Raw genomic sequence first — 22,472 nt, forward strand, 5'->3', positions numbered from 1 at the left:
CAGAAATCTTCGGTTACTTCTACCTCACTGCGTCTTTGGTGGGGCGCGAGAGATTAGAACGGGAGACGCTGTTGGGACATGCGAAGGCCACGAATGACACTTCAAACGCGTGACAAAGGCTTGCGTGGATCTAGTTTTTCACAAAAAGACCTCCAGCAATGTATCTGCAGGGCTTGAATTCAGCGCTGAATCTCCTGCGTGCGTCTTGCATCTCTGAGGTCTAAGTGCGACATTGTGCGTCTATATCTACGCTCAGCCTTCCGCCGAAGTGATTGCAGTCTTTGTAATTCGATGTCGAAATCAGTGCAGTTTGCAACTGGGTTAAATGAACAGGTTGCGCTTTCAATGGCCTCCTTATTGTTTTCTTCAAAACTTGCGAAAAATCCTCTGCAGGCATCCGCCATTAGGGCTTTGAAAACTGTCCAATCAATGCGCTGCAAACGTTTGGCTAAGGGGAATGTGGCATGGCCGGCAATGATCAGATAAGTTGAGATATGGTCGCTGTCATCAGTTTCTACATTTGAAAACCACTGGACGTTGCTAATACGGCATTCCGAAAGGAATGTCAAGCCATAAGTAACCCCACGAATATAAGTTGAGGTTCCGCCGTTAAGGCACTGAAGGCCACAGTCGGAGGCGAAGGACACAAACTTCCTTTCCCTAAGATTCGTCCTAACACTTCCCAGTATGGTATGGTGAGCATTGAAATCACCTACAATTATCCACGGGCCTGATGTAACTGCTATCAAAAGCACTGAACCTTTCGGCGTCAAAGCGGCTTGATGATGCCAAGTACGCAGCCACAAGCGTAAATGTGAGTTCCCGGCTCTTCACTGTCAAATAAACAAACTGATTCTCGTTCTATGGGGAACCGAATGAAGTCCTTGAAAGTTTAGACGCAACAGAATCAGCAAGGTCGTGAACTTTCAAGGATCATTATAGTTTCATTATACCCTATAGGGAAAACGTGAGCGCAATTAGAACAGAATAGCGTGCTCCGTTTATTTATTTATTTATTTCCTCAAAGGTCTCGGTTGAGACATTACATGAGGGAGTGGACGGTATCTGGCAAACAATGGTAAAAAATGTAAAGATGAAAGGTTGGCGACGCTCCGCTTGAATTCTAGTGGGTTGATGATAATGGCAACTTCGGTGGGCAGGTCATTCCAGTCTCGTGCAGTACGCTGAAAAAATGACTGCTGAAATGTCACAGTATGGGCTTGTAGGGGATACACTGCGTTACTGTGGCTGAACCGGGCGATGCGGTGGGCTCTTTTTATGTAGGGGTTATCAAGAGGCAAAGAATGGAAAAATTTATGAACAAGGTTAACACGTGCTATCTTACGGCGCGAGGCTAGGGGGGACAAGTTGATTCGAGCTTTTAGTGCTGAGATGCTTTAGTGGTAGGAATAATTTGATAGAATGAATCGTGTTGCGCGGTTCTGAACCAATTCGAGGGCGTTAGTAAGATTAACGTGGTGCGGATCAAAAATAGCGTTAGCATACTCAAGCTTGGGAAGCACAAAGGTTTGAAAAGCAAGCTGTTTAATAGGGGGAGGAGCGAGTGAAAGGTTACGGCGTAAATAACGTAGAGCACAATTAGCAGAATTTATTATGTGATTAATATGACAGGTCCAAGTTAGGTCACACGAGATATGTAATTATGTCTGCACCTTATTCTGCTTGTATTCTAAGAGAGGCTAATTAGTTGGAACACAATAGGTGATATTCAGTATCCGCCTGTTGCAAGCGCAGTCCCGAGTTGTGTACCGGACCTAGCTGTTTTAGTTAAGGCAACCTCGCTGACAGTTACACCTAGTAGACAGTAGACAGAGGTATCATATACGTGTATACAAATGGATAAGTCTAGTCGGAACTACAATGCTTACATGATAGCACTTTTATAAATATTCATATTTAGAGAAGCTTTAGCTGTCAGACATTTTATATCTAACAGAAAGTAAGATTTTTTTTTTTTTTTTCAAAGGTGAGAGCATAAAATTTAGGTTCCGATTATGCATGTAGTTGGCTTCTGTTTACATGGAGACTGATGCCAGTTTGTACTCCTCGGCTCAACGACAAAACGACGGCTACAGCTTTTTGAAGTGAATGTTGAAATCATTTTCTCACCCAACGAAATTATGTATTCATTGCAGCCTCTATTCGCGTTTCACTAGATGATGTTCTCGGATATAGGCATGCGATGTTCAGTACATTCATATGTTTATTATATACTGGACGTTTGAGTTATTATAAGGCTATTTTATTCATTTTTACTTAAAACATGGTCGCATACTTAGGATACCGGCCTACGAATAACCATCCTCTTGGATGAAGCTTTTAAACAGAGTGGTGCTCAAACGCACTAGAAATGCCCAATTCGAGTCCTGTAGGCAATTAACAATCTCATGCAAATACCTAGGTTTCCTTGGACATGGATAGAAAAAAGGCGTGTCGAGTATTTTTCCAGGTCAAGGTATACTGGTTGCCTCTGCGTAAATGCTTCTTGTGTTGTGCATTCAAGGCTTCATTTTGCGTGTTGATCTGTCGATCGTTGAGCATTCTTTCCTGTGTCCGAACTGGTTATGTCAATGAGTTTGCGTGACTGGAGGACGAATGTAAGCCTTTGCGTGCAATACTTGCGAAAGAATTTCCTAGAAAACTTGTGAGCGCAGTCGGCTCATAACTGAAGTAATAATAATTGGCTCACAGGAAGGGAAAGGCGCAGAATCTCACAAACTTGTTTTCTGTGGACACCTGAACCGCGCCGTAAGGGAAGGGATGAGGGGGGGGGGAGTGAAAGTGGAAAGAGAGAAAGGGGAGCTGTAGTGGAGGGCTACGGAGTAATTTCCACCTGGGGATCTTTAATGTGCGGACACCGCATAGCTCACGCGACACCACTTCATTTCGCCTCCATCGAAACTCAGCCGCCGTGGTGGGGCTCGAACCCGGCAGCTCCGGCACAGTAGTCGGGCGTCTTACCACTGCACCACCACGGCGGGGCGAATAACTGAAGTAGGCCGCTGTTTTTAGAGGTTTTGAAAAACAGAAAAAAAAAAAAACATTCTTCTACGCCTGGGGAATTTTGTCTGTTTACTGCAACTAAGTAGGCTTGGTGACAGCGGCAACACCACAACGTTTAGCCGTTGTTTGTTTCTTGTGCAGTGCCTGGGATGTGTCACCGTAACACCGTTCTTCGGTCCCCCTGCGCTGCCTGGCGGGTGCATCGCAGTAACTATACGGCTTTCCCTTCGACAAACAAGCGCCAAGGATGCGTCATCGTAACACCGTTCTTAGGTCCCTCTGCGCTGCCTGAGGGGTGCATCGTAGTAACTACAGGTTCCCCTTCGACGAGCAAGGTGCGCGTGGATGCAGGATCTTTTCTTTACTCGGACTATCCTATCGCCCCCTTGTGCGATAGTGAAGATATGTCCGTCTGCACGTCCATCGACACTCATGCTCCTGGCTGGTCCATCATCATTGTCGAATAACCATGTCATCATCGGCAGTAGTCCAGTGACGTCGCTTGCCAAGGATATAAAATCACGGGACTTGGACTGTATCTTCAGTGGGCTTGGTGACAGCGGCAACACCGCAATGCTTAGCCGATGTTTGTTTCTTGTGCAGGTATGTTATCTTCCCCATGCGTATTGTGTCCGGTCTGACGATCGCTTCTTGCTGCTGTTACCTTGCCCACGCAGTCTTGCCTCAGCTTCACATGCTTTAGTTTTGTTTCAGTCGTCGTCTCTTGTTAAGTGGCGATGTCGAGCTTAATCCTGGGCCGCCAGCGAAAAATACCTTGTCAGCCAGGTCAGGTGATAGGCCTGCAACACGCTCTAGAAATGGTTCTTCTGGTTCCGCGCCTGCGGCAAATGATGGTTTAGGCGTTGTTGGAAATGATACAGCTTCAGACACCTCCGTTGTTTCTATGTTTTCGCAACTGCTTGAAAATTGGAACAAAATTGCTCGTGATGTAAACGATATCAAGTAAGAGTTCTTAGCTCGTTTTGATGCTCTTGAAACTCGCGTACCAGCGCTTGAATTGTCTTCTGGCCACGAACGCGAAAAGCCGCGCTTTGATCTTCTTCAAACTAACAGTACAATCACAAACGTAATTAAAAAAATAGATGACAGAAAATCGTTCAAGACGCAATAACATCATTGTGCATGGCCAGGCTGAGGAAGAAGAAGAAACCAGTGACACTCTGCTTGGCATTGTTTCTCGGTTATTTGAAGAAAAACTAAGAATTCAATGTCCTCAAATCGAACGTTGCCACAGGATAGGCAAAAAGCGCAGTGGTAGGGCTCGTCCAGTTGTTCTGAAACTGTTTGATTTTCGAGATAAAATCAATGTATGGAATGTTTCAAAACTAAAAGGCTCTGAAATTTACATTACGGAGGACTTTTCGCTTAGGGTGCGGTCTATTCGACAGAAACTCTGGGACGCCTCGGCTTCTTTTCGCAGTAACGGTTCTCGGGTACGGCTGCATTTTGACCATATGTTTATTGATGGCGTTCGGTACGATTGGGATCACGTTTCAAATTCTTTGGTTGTGCTTTCTTGTACCCCACCCGAGCCAGTTAGCCAGCATGCCTTTTGTGTAGAAAATGTGCATTGACCATTGCCAACAGCTGGTCCATCTATTTCATCACAGTCCCTTCCACCCACCAGTCCTAAGTGACTCGTTTGTGATTCTGTGAAATATTCGACCCTACTGAATGTTCTCCTGGCGAATGCAAGAAGCATTCTTAATAAACGTGAATTGTTTAATTCCGCTGTCGACACGTGCTAGGCTCATATTATCACAATAACAGAAACCTGGCTGCATCCTAACATACACGACAGGGAGATATTTGACGACTCATCCCGTTTCTCAGTTTATCGATGCGATCGCACTTTGCGACCAGGCGGTGGTGTTTTGCTGGCTATATCTAAATCAATACAGTCCTATCACATTCCTCTGCAAACTAACCTAGAATCTCTTTGGGCATGCATGGAACTAAACCATCAAAAGTACGTTCTTGGTGTATCCTATCGACCTCCTAACTATCCTTCCACGTTCACATCAGAACTACATGATGTGCTTAACCTTGTTGTTACGCGCTATCCTGCAGCACCCATTACTTTGTTGGGTGATTTTAACTTTCCTGAGCGGACGTGGTCTTTAGAATCAACTATTAAAACATTCCCATCGTCCCAAGGCAATGAGTTCCTGAACATTTGTTCACTTTTTTTCCTTTACCAACTAGTAACGCAACCAACCCGGGTATTAGATACCACTGCTAACACTTTAGATTTGATATTAACATCCCATCTGATCTCATTTCTCACTTGACCTGCATGCCCGGCATAAGTGACCACTCTCTACTCTCTTTTAATTTCTGCATTCCATCGAATAATGCTGACAAGAAAATCAAGCGTATACGTGATTATAGCCGAGCTGATTTTCGGGCTATTAATGAAGAGCTAGCTTCATTTGTCGATGTATATTTACCAGATTTCATTAACCGCCAGGTGGAAGTGAATTGGAGCATTTTCATTGCTAAAATTAACGAACAGTAAGATATATCCCTCTACGCACCATTACAACTCATGAAAATGCACTGTGGTATAACGCTCACCTAAAAAGGTTTTCTAACAGAAAAAAACGCTTTTATCGCATTGCTAAAAAATCTAACTCTGTTTCTTAATGGGAAAATTATCAAGCGGCAAATAGCGTGTATATATTGGCAATGAAAAACGCAAAGGCTCACTTCCTACAGCACACTCTGCCGAACATGCTTACAAATGATCCCAAAAAATTTTGGCGTACCATCAATCCCGATAAAAATGAGTCAATTCCACTGTTAGATGAAAATGGCTCAACTATCGCTGATACTGATTGTCCTCAAATTCTGAATGAAACTTTTTGTCGTAATTTTGTACTTTGTCCTAACATCACGTTTCCTTCAGTAGAACAGTGTCGACTTTCAATGATGGATGCAATATACGTCGAGACCCAAGGGATAGACGTCGAGACCAAAGGGATAGAAAAATAAATAGAAAATCTTAAACCTTCTACAAGCCCTGGTGCTGATTTAATTAACGCGAAGTTCTTGAAAAGTACTGAACTTTATTTCTCCAATCATCCTCTCCAAAATATTTCAGCAGTCACTCGCTACATCTGAGCTTCCAGCGGACTGGACGATCGGGAAGTTGGTTCCGCTGCACAAGTCAGGTATAGTACAGATACCCCTCTTAATTACCGCCCAATATCGCTAACCAGTATTCCATGTAAGATTTTTGAGCACATCTTATACACTAACATTGTTAACGTTCTTGAATCGAACTCCTTCTTCACTAACGCTCAACACAGCTTTCGCAAATTATTTTCATGCGAGACACAATCACTTACCTTCACGCACAAGCTTCATGCTATTCTTGATCGTCGTTCATGCGCGGACTGTATTTTTTTTAGATTTTTCGAAGGCTTTCGAGAAGGTTAGTCACAAACTACTTCTTTTTAAACTTGGCAAGCTAAATCTTCACTCCAATGTTTTAACATGGTTAGAATATTTTATTTGTAACCGAACACAATTTGTACTAGATAATAACATTCCTTCTTCATTGTCTTCCGTGCTCTCTGGGGTTCCACAGGGCTCAGTCCTAGGGCCCCTTCTGTTTCTAATTTATATTAATGACCTCCCTTTTTGCGTTTCTTCTAAGATTCATTTATTTGCAGATGTCTGCGTAATATTTCGGGAAATTAATGACTCTAACGACACTTTTCTTTTGCAAAAAGACCTTGACGGAATCTGTGAATGGTATACCACGTGGTCAATGCAACTAAATATAACCAAATGTAAAGTACTACGTGTGTCGCGCATTTCGACACAGCCCACTTCTTATCATCTTAATATTATCGAACATGAACAAGTGTCTTCATGCCGCTGTTTAGGCGTTTACATAACAAGGGATCTAACTTGGTCTTTTAACATCACTTCCGTAATTAACAATGCCAACCGCGCTCTCGGCTACCTTCGTGGTAACTTTTTTCTGCTCCCATCTCACTTAAACTTCTGCTCTACAAATCTCTAGTTCGCAGTAAGTTGGAATATGCTGCATCCATTTGGGATCCCTTTACTGAAAACCTAATCAGCACCCTCGAACTAATTCAGAATAACTCGACACGTTTCATCCTTCGGCACTATAACTGCACCGCCAGCGCAACATCTATGAGGAGTACATTACAGTTAACATCTCTTGCTAGTCGTTGAAAGTACGCTCGTCTTTGTTTACTTCATAAAATAATGTTTCATAACCCCAGCCTGCGCAGCGATCTTATACCTCTCCCATCATATGTTTCGGCACGAGTTGATCATTCACATAAAATCGGTACTCCTTTTTTTAAAACTAAACATGGGGGCAGCCGAGTCTTTCCTCCCGCGAACAGCAAAGGACTGGAACCACCTTTCCGGAACTACTGCTTCCATCATTGATCATCAGCGTTTTTGTTCCGCGTTAGTTAATATTGTATGATTAGAATTGCAACACCCTGTACATAACTGCATATCTATTGCACTGTATATATCCTCTATAGTATTCTACCACACCCCTCTTTAATTTCCTCGGGCCTTGAGGGTAAAATAAATGAAATGAAATGATAATGAAGTCAAGGAAAGGAAAGGCACAGTATCTGTCACATTTGTCCTGTGGACACCTGAGCTGTTGTGGCTGTAGGAAGAAGGAAAAGAAAATGCACGAGCCCGCTATTGGCTCTGTAGCTGAGCCACCTCCGCTGTCTCGTGCAGACAAAAGGTAATTGGTTCAGAGGGAGGGAAAGGCGCAGTATCTGTCACACTTGTTGCCGTGGACACCTGAACCGTGCCGTAGGGGAAGGGAGGAAGGTGGGAGTGAAAGTGGAAAGAGAGAAAGAGGAGCCGTAGTGGAGGGCTACGGAGTAATTTCGACCACCTGGGGATCTTTAACGTGCGCTGACATCGCACAGCACACGGACGCCTCTTCGTTTCGCCTCCATCGAAACGCAGCCGCCGAGGCCGGGGTCGAACCCGGGTACTCCGACACAGTAGTCGGGCGTCTTACCACTGCACCACTCCCGGCGGGGCTGCAGACAGCAGAGAAAATAGCAAAGGAAGAGGGAGAGAAAAAGACGCGCGCCGCAACAACAGCCGTCGTCCACCACTAAAACGGTGGCGGGTGCAATGACGGCCTACAACAGATAAAAATTCTGCGGCAGGCTAGCCCCCCGCCACAAGAGGCGCTGACCTGCCTGCCTCAGCCCCTTCTGGGGAGTACGAGTACCGTCACCAGCCCACCCCGCACCTTTTTTTTTTATTAATTTATAGGAAGGGAAAGGCGCGGTAACTGTCTCACTTGTTTTCTGCGGACACCCCAACTACGCCCTAAGGGAAGGGAGGAAGGTGGGAAAGAAAGTGGAAAGGGAGAAAGAGGAGCCGGAGTGGAGAGCTACAGAGTAATTTCGACCACCTGGGGATCTTTAACGCGCGCTGACATCGCATAGCACACGACGCCTCTCCGTTTCGCCTCCATCGAAAAGCAGCCACCGAGGTCGGGTCCGAAACCCGGGTACTCCGGCACAGTAGTCGGGCGTCTTACCACTGCACCACCCCGGCGGGGCACCACCTCGCACTTGAGCGCGCCATACGGAAAGGGAGAGAGAGAGAAAGACTGATTGATTTATAGGAAGGGAAAGGCGTGATAACTGTCTCACTTGTTTTCCGTGGACACCTCAACCACACCTTAAGGGAAAGGAAGAAGGTGGGAGTGAAGGTGGAAAGAGAGAAAGAGGAGCCGTAGTGGAGGGCTGCGGAGTAATTTCGACCACCTGGGGATCTTTAACGAGGAAGATGGGAGTCAAAATGTAAAAGAGAGAGAGAGAGGTGCTGCAGTGGAAGGCTGTGGAGTAATTTCGACAACCTGGGGATTTTTAACGTGCACTGACATCGCACAGCACATGTTGTTGCTGTAGCTTTAGGAAGAAGGAAAAGAAAATGCACGGGCCTGCTACTGGCCCTGTAGCTGAGCCACCTCCACTGCCTCGTGCGGACAGAAGAGAAACTAGACAAGAAAGGAAAAAGAAGAGGGAAAGAAATATGCGCGCCGCAACAACAGCCGTCGTCTACCACCGAAGCAGTGGCGGGTGCAATGACGGCCTACAAGAGATAAAAATAGGTGGCTGGCTAGCCCCGCCGCAAGCGGCGTTGGCCTACCGTCCCAGCCCCGTAAGGCGAGGAACAGCCACCCTTCAGATCCCAAGGTGGTCGAAATTACTCCACAGCCTTCCACTGTGCACTGACATCGCACAGCACATGAACGCGGAAAGGTGGATGCTTTTAGCCCTACGGGGCTGGGACGGTAGGTCAACGCCGCTCGCGGCGGAGGCTAGCCAGCCACCGACTTTTTATCTGTTGTTGGCCGCATTGCACCCGCCACCACTTAGGTGGTGGACGACGGCTGTTGCGGCGCGCGTCTTTATCTCCCTCTTCGTTTTCTTTCTTCTCTACTTTGTTCGCACGAGGCAGCAGATGTGGCGTTAAAGATCCCCAGGTGGTCGAAATTACTCCGTAGCCCTCCACTACGGCCCCTCTTTCTCTCTTTCCACTTTCACTCCCACCTTCCTCCCTTCTCTTACGGCCCGGTTGAGGTGTCCACAGAAAACGCCCCGCCGCGGTGGTGCAGTGGTAAGACGCCCGACTATTGTGCCGGAGTACCCGGGTTCGAACCCGACCTCGGCGGCTGCTTTTCCATGGAGGCGAAACGAAGTGTCCGTGTGCTGTGCGATGTCAGCGCACGTTAAAGATCTCCAGGTGGTCGAAATTACGCCGTAGTGCTCCACTATGGCTCCCCTTTCTCTCTTTACACTTTTACTCTCACCTCCCTCCCTTCCCTTAGGGCGCGGTTGAGGTGTCCGCAGAAAACGTCAGACAGTTACCGCGCTTTTCCCTTTCTATAAATCAATCAAATCAATCAGCGGATGTGGCTCAGTTACAGAGCCAGTAGCAGGCCCGTGCATTTTCTTTTCCTTCTTCCCACAGCCTCAACAACAATAACATGCACGCTTCTCTGCTCCACCCCCATCGAGACGCAGCCTCCGGTGGATGGATTCGAACCCAGGTAGGTGCCCCGGCACAGTAGTCGGGCGTCTTAACCAAGACGCCACCGCGTCTTTTTTTTTTTTTTCCTTATTGCCTGGTCTTGACATATTGCATTTCACGAGAACAAAATGCAATCAACAAAAATCACGCAAATGTTATTTATATACGCTATTTGCATATGACACACTCGAGAGGTTCTGCTGCAGCTTTCTGGATTGTCAAAAACCTGTCCATGCTTTCCCGAAAACTTCTGGCAGGCCGTGCATCTTTATCGCAATGGTAACCCGCCATTCTTGAGCGCCATATACAGTGGAGGCCCATGAGCATAATTAAATCAAATGGTACCCGATCATCACTTTCTACGCATAAGTACCGAATGCCATGCGGTTCTAGCGAAAAATCTTTCATTACCGTTCTTTGCAATACATCCCAAAAATATACTCCTTCCCAACAGTGTAAAAAAACATTGTCTATGGTTTCTGGCTGCCTGCATATTAAACAGTGTGATCCCCAGGATATGAATAATTCCTTTTTTTTTTTCCAAAAATGCTTTTACCGGAAAGGTACCGGTGTGCAAGTTAAAAAAAAAGGTCTTTGCTCCTGGCGTCACCTGCATTCGTTTTACCCTTTTTAAAGCCTCCATCGTACAAGGCCCTGTGCAAAGGCACAGGGAAAATAATGTCACACAATGCACGGTACAATTTCTTTCGTTGTACTGTTGACAAATAGTCACTTGAAAACCACGCTGGAAGGAACCGAACACTTGCTACGACGTCTCTATAAAAGCCCTTAATCCCTGCGGAAAAATCTTCAGTTGAAACAACGCACTCCGGTAGCAGCCGCCTCAATCTGACTTGGCATACGGTGCGTAAGAAAGTGTCAGTCGTGTCTCTTAAAAAAAAAAAATAAATAAAACGACTGACCAGTTGTTGCAAAAACAGTTGGTCCAATTCCAATCCTAGCCCACCATCGTTTACTTGTCTGAACAAGCTAGTCCGGCTGCAGCTCTCCCATTCAGACGCCCAGACAAATACAGGGAAATTCCTGTGCAGCTTCTGAATATTCAACCGTGAACAGTGCTCATAACATACCAGAGCTTACTGATAAAAAACAGGTTGTAAACTGTGGCCCTTGCAAAAATAGATAGCTTGGTCCCTCTACACTTTTCAGTTTTGTTCTTTATCTCTTTAGCCTGTCACTGTCATGGTCTCGACGACGAAACCAATGCGCCACCGCAGCGGGGCATGCCTGTTTCTCACATTTTACTTTATAACTTCATCTTGTGCAGCGGGTTAAAAAGGGGAGGCGAGCATAGCATAGGAATGCTATCAGCACTGGGAGCAGTGTGCTTACCTACGATTGTTGCTCAATTTTTTAGAATGTCAGAGAGTCATTATAGGAGCAGGTGCTAGGCACAGAACCTCATCTGTGTATACACGTGTATGTCTGCGTTGCGAGTGAGCCCTAAAACGCAACGTAAGGATACAATTGTCTCTCTGATTACCGTTCGCTTCTTTTTGCACAAGGCTGACCAACGTTTGAACGGTCACTGATGAGCCATTTCCCATACGTTGTCCGGCGTATATCTCTCTTTATTTTAGCATATGATATACGTTCACCTAGTCCTAAGCATTGCCCTGTAAAAACAAAAAAAAAAAAGAGGTCTATTTTCGAGGCAAATGTGCACTCAGTCCCAAACTTTCTATTGCATATATCGTGCCTTGTTAAAAAATTCGTACCTGAATATACCCGATAAGGAGCACTGTCTAGCAAATAGCTCCTGTCTCGGACTCAATCATCCCATTGTTGTCTGATTGGATAAGCTGTTGTAGTCTTCCTCATTTTGCCGAGAAGTTTTTGCTCTTCGTCAGTATGGCCGGTGAAGATGCTGTGCACGTATTTCAAGCTGCTCGAAGGGTGTCCATCGCTTTGCAAGAGCCTTTGCGTGCTGAGCTACAACGAATGGAGCGAGAAGGCATCATCAGGAAGGTCAGCGAACTGACCGACTCGGTAAGCCCTCTACTCCTCACCCTTAAGAAAGACCGACCCGTAAGAAAGACCGCAAAATGATGGTTTGCATGGATCCTAGGAGGATTAACAACAGCCTAAAAAGAGAGCACTATCAAATGCCGCGTCGGGAAGACATCGAGACAAAGTTGGCGGGAGCGAAATTTTTTTCTTGTCTAAACGCGAATGCAGGCTTCCACCAAATGCCAATTGATGAGCTTTCATTGAACGTATGCCCATTCGCAACGCCCTTCGGTAGGTACTGCTTTCTCCTGCTTCCTTTCGGGATCGCTTCCGCTAGCAAGATATTTGAAAAGGTGCTCTATGAGGTGTTCGAAGATATCCGTGGTGTACGAGCGTACGTGGATGATGTTCTCATTTGGGTTTTTACCGCGACGAACGACTGAGGCGCGCTAAAAGTAACTTAAGCTGCAAATTTGACATTCAACCTGGAAAAATGCAAATTTGGCGTCGAAGAAAGAGGAGTTTTGGGTGACGTGATCAGCAGCGAAAAAATAAGTCCTAGTCCAACGCTAGTCTGAAGCGTAAGGGACATGCCAAAACCACAAAACTAACAGGGAGTGCAAAGGTTACTCGGTACGGTAAACTACTTCAGCAAGTATTGGTCATCCTTACCCCTGCAAACGGCAGTGCTGCGCTCTCTTTTAATGCAAAATTTCGTATTTGAATGAACAGCCAAACATGAGAGTGGAAAAGATATATGCGACGCACTCACCAAGGCACCATTACTAGCTGTTTTCGACCCACAGTAAGAAAAAATGTGACGTCAGATGCGTCACAGAATGGCAACGGTTCAGCTCTGCTGCAGCAGCTAGGCGCAAGTTGGAGGCCAGTGGCGCCCAAAGCACTGACCGGGTGTTGACAGCGATATGCACAGATAGAAAAAGAACTGATGGCTCTCGTATTTGGCTGTGAGAAGTTTGACCACTTTACATACGGTCGCCCATCTTGCTTGAGAGCCAACATCAGCCGCTGATAGACATAAAAAAATGCCATGGGGAACGTGCCACCCAGATTGCAACGGTTTTTCTTGATAGAATATGATAGGCAATACGTTAATTTTTCTAGGAAGGTCTTGTGCTAGTAGCAGAAGAGGTCCATCTTCCTTCTTCTCACAGGGTCGGTGCCCCTATCCAGGGCTCCGCTGAGCTTCGCTGCTCGCTGGACGTGCTGGATCAGACCTAGTTGGCAACCCAGGTCGCCGCTGGAGAGCCGGCTCTCCCACTGTTCCGCACTCGGGTCTTTACGAAAGCTAACGTTATTTCTACATTGCCACGTGATGTGGTATAACGAAGGTTTACTACCACGTACACCATGGGCAGGTGTCCCGATATTGCGACGGGTAAATCTTGCTAAGGATATGCAGGTTAGGGAATATTCCTGTCTGCAGTCTTCGCCAGTACACTGCCTCTTGTTGTTTTAGATCCCGATGAGGCGGCGGATAGCGGATTCGTACCCCCTTACAGTAGTTCAGAATGTCTCAGTACGTAGCCTTCATGCTGTCAAGGTCTTGAGACTTCTGAAATATGATTATACTCTAACATTTGTTCCCGAAAAATAGATAGAGTTTGCAGACATGCTGTCAAGGTCATTGGATCCTGCAGACATCAGCCGCGTGGACACAAGAGACGTGGAAGTTCATGCAGTCAGTATTGTTTCCGCACTCGTGTGCGACCGAATAGCTGCACTACTTGCGCGTGGGACTGCATCCGATAACTCTCTGAAAGCGGTAGCGCAAAACATTGCAAACGGGAACGCGGTTGAAGGTCCGCTGAGATCTGTGGCTGCTGAACTTACAGTAGTGGGTGGAATATACTGTTTAAGAGAACGAAGGTGGTTGTACCTACAGAAGCGCGCGTGCCGAGACGTTGAAACGCATTCATGTTGGGCACCTTGTAATTGCTAAATGCCGAGCAAGGGCAAGACAGCTTGTGTTCTGGCCAAACATCAACGCCGACGTTGCATCATTGATTGAGAGTTGTTCAACCTGCAGAAAGTATGCTTATAACCAATCATCAGAGACACTGATAATACGCGCCATTCCAGCTCAAGCCTGGTACCGCGTAGGTGTGGACATATTCCGATGTATACCACCTCATCCAGATGTCGAGGAGCTCCGCGATCCAACGGCAGCCCGTGTCATCGAGAAACTTGGAGCGATATTTGCTCGAGTCGGAATTCCGATGGAGGTATGCACAGATAATGACCAACAATTCTCCAGTCATGAATTCGCTCTTTTCGCCGAGCTGTATCACTTCAAACATGTTACGTCAAACCCTATGTTTCCTCGATCCAACGAGCTGGCCGAAAAGGGAGTTCAAGTAGTAAAATGCATCCTCAAGAAAACCACGGAGGCGAGGGAAAACCTTTGGCTTGATTAGCTTAATTAAAGATCAAGCCCACTGGAAGATGGCCGGTCGCCCGATGAGCAAGGGAGGCGCCTGCGCACCTTGAAGAGGGAATTTTAAGCATCGAATGAAAGATCACTGCTGTGGGTTACTTCTCAATTCTTGAGCACCGGTTATCTCCTTAAACTATTCCGGCTACTCTTGGTCTCAGCGACGTGAACTACTTCAACAATAATGCGTGCAAATCCATTCATCAGATCATCAGGCGTTTGCCCGAAGAAGCAAGTGACTCTATGCGCGGATTCATGTAGTGGACTGGGACTACAATAAAGCTTGCAAATACCCAGTAGGTGCACTTTGGAACATTCTCTTCCTAAAAGCTACAACTACTCTAATCCAAAATAGGCATCGCCATCATACTTTGTTCTCGACGATTTCATCTCATTCCTTCCCCTCCTTTGTCATGCGACTATTCGAAATAGCCTGAAATTATCGATGCTAACAAGCCTTCCCTTTTTTTATATAAATAAAGGCTTAGCAATGCCGCCTCCTTTCCTCTCCTCTTGTTTTGTTCCTTCGGAGCTGCGGCGTAGTACTGCTACAAGAAACTCTTTCACGTCTTACTTCAGGCGCTATTTTCACGAGACTACTGTGAAAAATATGCTGTTGTCTGTCTGTCCTCAGAACCGCTCGCCGCACATATTTGCACTGTGCCACATCGATTTCTTCGTTTAATACATGATTCCCAGCTACGTCTGAGTTACCTGCCTTGTCGCTACGTAATTCGATGGAGGACGGTCAGTATGTTTAGCAGTTGCAGACATATGCGACACCAATAAAAAATCATAACATAAATCAGACACACCTGCCTTACGAAAGCCGGAAGCGGTTGCTTTATGATGGGGCACGAACCAGGAACAACCTCTTTATTTCGCTAACCTTACTACGCCGGCTTTTCACTTAAAATTGGCCCGTCTTAAAGAGCGAGAATTGTTCGCTTCTTGTGCACCCCAAGAACATCGTCGGAATGGTGGTCACAATTTTGCGAAGAAAAAAAAAGATATCGCTGCGTTATAGCGTTGGGGCCCACATTCACACTCTATTTGCGCTAAATACTTTCATGCGGTCTCTGATCCTGCTGCTGAAGTGAATAAAAAAAGCGACAAAAAAAGTAAATAAGAGGAGGAGAAGGGTCTCGCTGCGCAGGTACGGAAAGCGCCTGTGGCAGCGGGCATCCAGGAAGCGAGGGAGCACCAAGACGAAGCCGGTGCAGCGGACGCGTGCCGCTCACCAACGGGTCTCCTGTTCCTCCTCCTCCTCCTCCTCTTCCTTCTTAGCTCTGGAGAACTGCTCTTGACCGCCTTGATTTCCTGCGAGCGCGTTTTGTTCTCCTTCGCCCCGGCTGCCGGCTACGTTGCGCGGACTTCGACTCTCTCTTCCTCTGGCAGCACGGCGGCTACCTGAACTCTTTCACCTGGCGCCGTGAATTCCCTTTCTTCTCCGGCGCGCTTCCCTTTCTTGCGCGAATCTTGGCCGGAACTGCGGTGTATCTAGACCGGCGACAAACACCGCCAGAAGCCAAAGGGGGCCTCGCTGAGAGCTAAACGCCACCACCTCCCCCACCCCCCAACTCGCCGGTGCTGCGAGAGGACCTCCACGCGGCCAGTGCAGCGCCGGCCCCCAAGTCTGGTGCATCGTCGTCGTCGTCGTCGTCGTCTCGGAGTCTGTGCTGGTGTAGACGCAGGGAGAGGAGCGTGTGCAGCCAGCCGTGGTTGGAAGCAGCCGCGGTCGCGCAGGGTGTCATCGCCGAGAGAGCGCATCTCACCTTGCCCCGGTCTCGCTTGAAGCGCCCAGGAGGAAAAGAAGAGGGACTTCTTCGTTCGGGGTGCACCCCCACGCCCCCCGCATACGTTCCGTGTCGCCGTGCGTTGAAAAGCGCCGACGTCGGCCGGGACTTCGGCTCACGCCTCTAGGAGCTTCGCCGACCAAGATGACGATTCCCGTGCTCGTGGTGAGTTCACGACGCGAAGTGCGACAAGTAGCGATCCACATAGCGTGTCTCAGATGTAAACATACAACATTGCAGTACGTCGGTGTCTTTTTTTTGTGCGTGTGCTTAAGAACTGAGGCTAAATAGACACATCCTCGGCATCGAAGGCCCGCTGCGCAAATAATTCGCCCATGATGTCACCATTCTTGAACCCCTCAGTGGGGTGCACCAGAGCCGAAAGAACTCATCTTAGTTGCAACTTGGACTTTAAGCGCATATTCACAGAACATTCAAAAGTAGCAGGAGTGGCGCGAGATTGCAAAACACTGAAAGCTTGGTTAAAGAATTTCTTTTAAAACGTTTCAACTGGGCGACGTTTCGGTTAGGAGGACTGCTCTCCTTCAGGCTAGTAGTAGCTATCGTTACACTCGTATTTCTAGAGTTTCAAATGGTTTTGAAAATAGTGAACAGGCCTGCTTGTCTAGGCGCAGTTAATATAAAACATCGTGACGTGATCCGGCTTGTGCATTAAAATGACGTCAGGCTAACTAAGTTGTGAACTGTAGATAAATCACCATTCACTTCCTATGCATCGTATATTTGAACTCAACTCTAGTGAGCCTGCATGTCGCGAATTGTCCACACCCAGTGGACCTATGGCACTGCGTCTGCGATAAAAATAAGTTTGTATCATTCCAGCGTTAGCGTTATGTTAAGAGTTACGTAAATTGCTCGAGAAAGCAGCCTCTTCCATGTGCAGTCACGAAGGCCTGCTTGCTTCGCTGTAAGTAGATAATTTTGGAACGCTTCGGTACAGTTTCTGCAATAGAGTAGTAGTATTAGTAGTAGTAGAAATGGTTATTAATCACAACTCGAAAAGGAAGGAAAAGATGTGTACTAGTAGCGGCATCAGCTATCGGATACTGAAGAAGTTGAGCTCCTGCCCGCCCGCTCTCACGATTTGACGAAAGGAGAAACTTAATACAAACGCTTTGCTCTTGCCACCTCTGTGTTTATCCATTGTTTCGGAACCTCAATGGCTCCGTACTCATAGTTACCTTTAAAGTACTGTACTATCTTTTATGAACAGTGAATGTCTGTTGTAAGTGGGAATAATAAAGAGCAAATTACTTCAATTGGAAAAAGAGCCCTACTGAAACCGATTCGTCCGAATAACACATAATCAAGTTTTTAGACCTGCCTTAGCAAAGTTCAAGATAAAGTAACGTCTTATCGACGGCCTCGTCTTTTCACCTGGTCTTCACTGTTACAAGCTTTTATTTAGTACCACGTAGTGCCGTAGCAGAGTTCGCGCAATCAAAATAAGAGAAAAAAAAAATGGTGGAGCAAACTTTGTCTAAAATTGAACGCCTCGCTTTTAAGTGTCTCCCAATAAACAAGTAGAAATACGTGCTCTTGGTAACTGTGCTGACGATGCGTGACAAAGTATATTTTCTGTGCAGCGCTTTCTAATTTTCTTCCGGAGCACGTTCTTTTTCGGCCACACTGTGCTCGCACTAGTTTAATATTTAATCCAGCAATAACGTATCTTCACTGTTATAGCCCATTTTTCTTTTTACTCTCATTGCCCGTGTTCAAAGAATGAGAATAATAGAAAACAACAATACCCCGCCGGGGTGGCGCAGTGGTTACGGCGCTCGACTAATGTTCCCAAGGACGCGGGATCGAATCCCGGCCTTGGCGGCAGCTTTTTGCTGGAGGCGAAAAGCAAGGCGTCCGTGTGCTGTGCGATGTCAGTGCACGTTAAAGAACCCCAGGTGGTCGAAATTTCCGGAGTTCTCCACTACGGCGTCTCTCATAGCCTGAGTTGTTTTGGGACGTTAAACCCCATAAACCAAACCAAACCAAACCAGAAAATAATAATGTACAGTAATGCTTAACGACCTTTCTCACCGTCAATTTTAAACTTTGCGTGTATTGTCTGGGCCATAAAGGGGTTTCTCACAATGAAATAAAAGGAATGATAAATGGAGAAAAAAAATTAGTTGCGGTTTAGCTCTGCTTAATCCTAGTTGAATTGCGAAAGCAACGGCGGAAGCTTCTTTCGCCTGCTGTATTATTCCCCTAATCACGCTCTATCAGTGTAAGGTGCTACATTATTGGGGACGCTTAAGCTCATACTTTTAGGGCCTGACGCGAGAACGCAAGCTGCCCCCACATATAAAGTCACGCTTCAACCAAGCCGTATGAACGTGACTGCGTGTCGTAGGGGTAACGAGAATGCAAACGGTTCTGGCAGGCAGAATCTGATATCGCCCTCCCACATGAAAGGAGGACCCGATTTGGCAGCTCCTGCCCGTGGCATAAGGGGTAACGTGAATTCAAATATCATGGCAGACTGATTTGTTTTAGGAGACCTTAGCTACGCCTTTTCACGGCGTAGCAGCGGCCACCCGAGGTCTCGCTTCGGCTGTCGTAGTATTGCTTTCGCAATAAAAAGGATTGCTGACTTAATGAAGTCGAGGAGTGAGCGATAATGTTGTTTCTTACGCCCAAACAATATTTGAGGACGGATTGTTCGCCGGTAGACCACCTGCTGCAAGGGCCTATAGATTCAGTTTGGCTGGAATCTTTCCTCGCTGGGCCGCCGAAAGAAATACACTGATTGCTACGGGTGACAAGAGCACTTTTACCGATTTCTTGCATTGCTTCCGTGCTATCAATGACATGCAAAAATAGTGAAGTGGGCGCACAGCGCAAAGTGACGGCACTTTTCATTATTTCTTTTTTGCTACAGAATTCAAGACGACAACAATCGATAGCGATTTGTATGGCAGGTCTTGTGACCGTATTCTGTCTTTCAAAGCTCGAACGCGTTGCCACTGCTCTCGAGCAGAAACGTGTGAATGTGTTCAGTTCAGAAAACCTACTGTGGATGCAAAAGCAGCTCCTTTAAAAACGCAATTATTCAGTGCTTCGTCTGTGGATATGTAGGCTATGTAGTCGCATATGTCGGACACCCGCGTGGTGCTTTCACGTCTTTTCTCATTACAGCGTTGGTTGCTAGCGCTAAATGATATCAAGCCTGAGGCGGCTAATTATTTTTCCGCCGAATAATCATTTTCTTCTTGAATCGCTGCTTTTTAATTTTGATTCACTGACACGCCAGCGTCAGCAGATGAGCACATGTTTATTTTGGGACACAGAAGCGAGTGGCCGCGGCTGCCTAACGCGGCATACCAATCGATAACTGTCTCGTTTCTTTCGACTTTTATAAGTCCGTGTCCCAAAGACAAAAAATAAGAAAAGGAAACAGCTCATTTCCCGATTTCCGTCTCTTCCCGTATAAGCACCACGGGTACGCACATGTATCAAATGCGGCCGCGTGTTGTTTCTTTATGCGCTCCATTCCTCGTGCAGAGTAAACCCTATTCTTCCAGCACCTCACACCTTGCTTTCCACAACAAACACGAAAAGAAGAACAGGCACTCTAATATAGAGACACCGAAATTCGAAGCAAGGTGAGATGAAGATCACGAAAGATAAAACTACGGGCACCTGAGATGGACGCGATTCTCAAATAAGAATGCATGGTTTCATTAGCGCAGCCGTTGGCGAGGCGGAAGCCCACCCGCTCGCGAGAAAAAAAAAAAAAAGAAAAAAAGCAACTGCGCTTTCGAAACTAGCCACGGCCGGTCTAGCCAAGCACTTCTTGCGTTTATCTCGGTTTCGGCCGCTCCTATGGAGCCAGGCTGCTCTCTTCTTGCGTTGGCCAAGCGGTCTATCTTGCCTCCGGCATCCAGCGACGACTCGGCGCGTGGACGCGACACGGTTCCGTTAGCCACCGCGGTGGTCCTCTAGCAAAGCTTCGACCGAAGCCTCGGTCGGACGGACAGGGGACACTTCCGGTCTTCTCTCTTCCTTACTTCCGCCCCTTTCCACCTCCTTTCTTAACTTCCTCACGTCGCGCATGTGGACACACCCTGGATGGAAGAGACAAGAGACGACCCGGTTCTCTTTCGCCGCCGCGTAGATATATGCTTGCATTTAGGCGCGGACATGAAAGGGTGCTATCTCATGCCGCCTTGAGAGTGCGGCCGATCGCCCCCTGGGATGACGGCGCTGATTACGTAACAGTGCATATCTTCTGGTCTTAGCGGGAGGGCATTGCGTGGCCAGGCAGGGATGGTGAGAGATGTACTCGAATGCGTGGACTGTTTGATGCGTTGACTCTGAAGACTTAGATATCACCCCTTGTCTCGTTTCACAGCAACAATAGCAGGTTCTTCCGTGCTTAAACTGCAAACAGGTGTTCTCACGCAACAGTGGCATGAGAAATAGTTCATATCTGGGCAAGTATTTTAACTATTTAACTGTAGCGCGTAATTTTACTAGCGACCGCTGCCGTCTAACTACCTTCAGTAGAGCTAACAAACGATCGGAACTAGTTAACAGATAGCATGCAAGTGGCTGCGTGCCACAGAAATCAGGGTGCCAGACTGTACCTGCAATCTCAAATCAGCGTCTGGGGTTTCACCAGGGACACAAAATTATGGCGCTGCAGGGTTTCTCGTTCGGGGTCTTCACAATTCTTAGGCCAAGAAAGAATTATTTTTTTTTCTCATCTAAACTTATTTGTACTGGGAATATGCAAATATCGCATGTATAAGGCGAGGAAAGTTTGAGGGGTCATCATAATAAAATTTTAGGTACTTTGGTTCTCTAGCTGAACGAAAGTACATAACTGTGGGATCCCGTAACAATTCTTTTCTAAGGACAATCAGCCCGACTGGCATAATACCACCGACGAATTCACATACAAGTACCGCGCCGATAGGGAGTTTCATCCATTAAGCTCTCATGACTCATGGTTTGCGTTTAAACGCTTGGTCAGTTCCATGTTACTTTGCTGTTAAGCTATTCCCCTTTAAACGCCCTACGCATTTATTGCTCCTCCTTGTTTAAATGAAGGGGCTGTAATGTTGTGATGTAGAGACAATTGTGTTAGTTCTCGACTTGTGCCACTTTCGGTGGAGACTCGTATAGTTATTACTTTCAGACGTCCTTGCCCTGTCCTTGAAACACGAATCGGAAGACTCATGCAGGTTGTCCCTGTTATCTCGTCTTCAGGCCTGCCGAACTAATGTCGCTGCTTTGATGTTGGCAAGGTTGTTATCGGTTTGCGAATGTATATAGTTACAAATGGATGTCTTCACGTAAGGTCAGCCGTTATACCTGAGCCAAATGTACACTGAAATAATAACACCGCCCTACATACAGTGCCATCGAAAACAAATCACTGACTGTCAAGATTGGTCGAGGAGCTTTTATTGCGCAAGAATGCTCCGCAGGCAGGGAGCCCGTGTCTCGCAGTGGCGTTTTCTCCTGTCGGCGACTTTAATATGCGCCAGTACCCGTCATCCTCCGCTGGGTAATGGAGGCGCATGAACGAAATATTTGCATTCTGGCCTTGTTTATTCCGACGACGCGTTGTCACTGCGCGATAGTCGACGGCGCTGTGGTAGATCATTGGCCTTTTTTGTTGTTCTTGCATTCGTGCTTTCTTCAGACATGAGTGCATTCTCCGCTAATATGATTTAGCCACTCCCTTCTACTGCCGTGAGCGTTTTATTTGTGAGGTTTTTATGCAAGCAAAGTCTTTCTTTTATTTTCCTGTCACTAGGATGTAATGCGGTAGCAATGAGAGGGCAAATGCCGTGCACTTAGATGGAATCAAATAACTGTTGTAATGGCAGAACAAAATGGTATCTACGTTAAGCACGATCGTTCTCGTTGTCAGAAGACAAAGGTCGAACATTATAGTGCAAATTCGCATCAAGTGTCCTTGCCTAGCGCCCGGGCTTAACCCTGAAGTCATCCGCATCTGCTCATCGCATATCTGCCCTGATGCAGACACGGCGAGACAGCAGGTCACGGGTGCAAGTTATCTACGAAAGGAACATGCCCAACTGTCAAAACCTGTTGCGCTTGCGTAAGAGCGAGCGCTATTTGCTCTCTACCTCAACGCA

General features: G+C 46.8%; 1 protein-coding gene and 1 pseudogene across 1 annotated transcript in view; both read left to right on the forward strand.

The window, feature by feature from the left end:
- The first annotated feature begins 3,583 nt into the window (after nt 1-3,583).
- Nucleotides 3,584-4,619, forward strand: LOC146195768 (uncharacterized; annotated as a pseudogene).
- Nucleotides 4,620-11,988: 7,369 nt separating this feature from the next.
- Nucleotides 11,989-22,472, forward strand: part of LOC146195769 (uncharacterized) — a 60,042-nt gene continuing 49,558 nt past the window's right edge. Inside the window, exons 1-2 of the mRNA XM_084596858.1 lie at nt 11,989-12,126; nt 13,706-13,789. Coding sequence (XP_084452984.1) covers nt 11,989-12,126; nt 13,706-13,789 — 222 coding nt within the window. The remainder of the gene's footprint in view (nt 12,127-13,705; nt 13,790-22,472) is intronic.

The sequence above is a fragment of the Amblyomma maculatum genome, chromosome 3 (genome assembly GCF_055883805.1).
Source record: "Amblyomma maculatum isolate TAMU_Amacu chromosome 3, ASM5588380v1, whole genome shotgun sequence".
NCBI lineage: Eukaryota > Metazoa > Arthropoda > Arachnida > Ixodida > Ixodidae > Amblyomma > Amblyomma maculatum.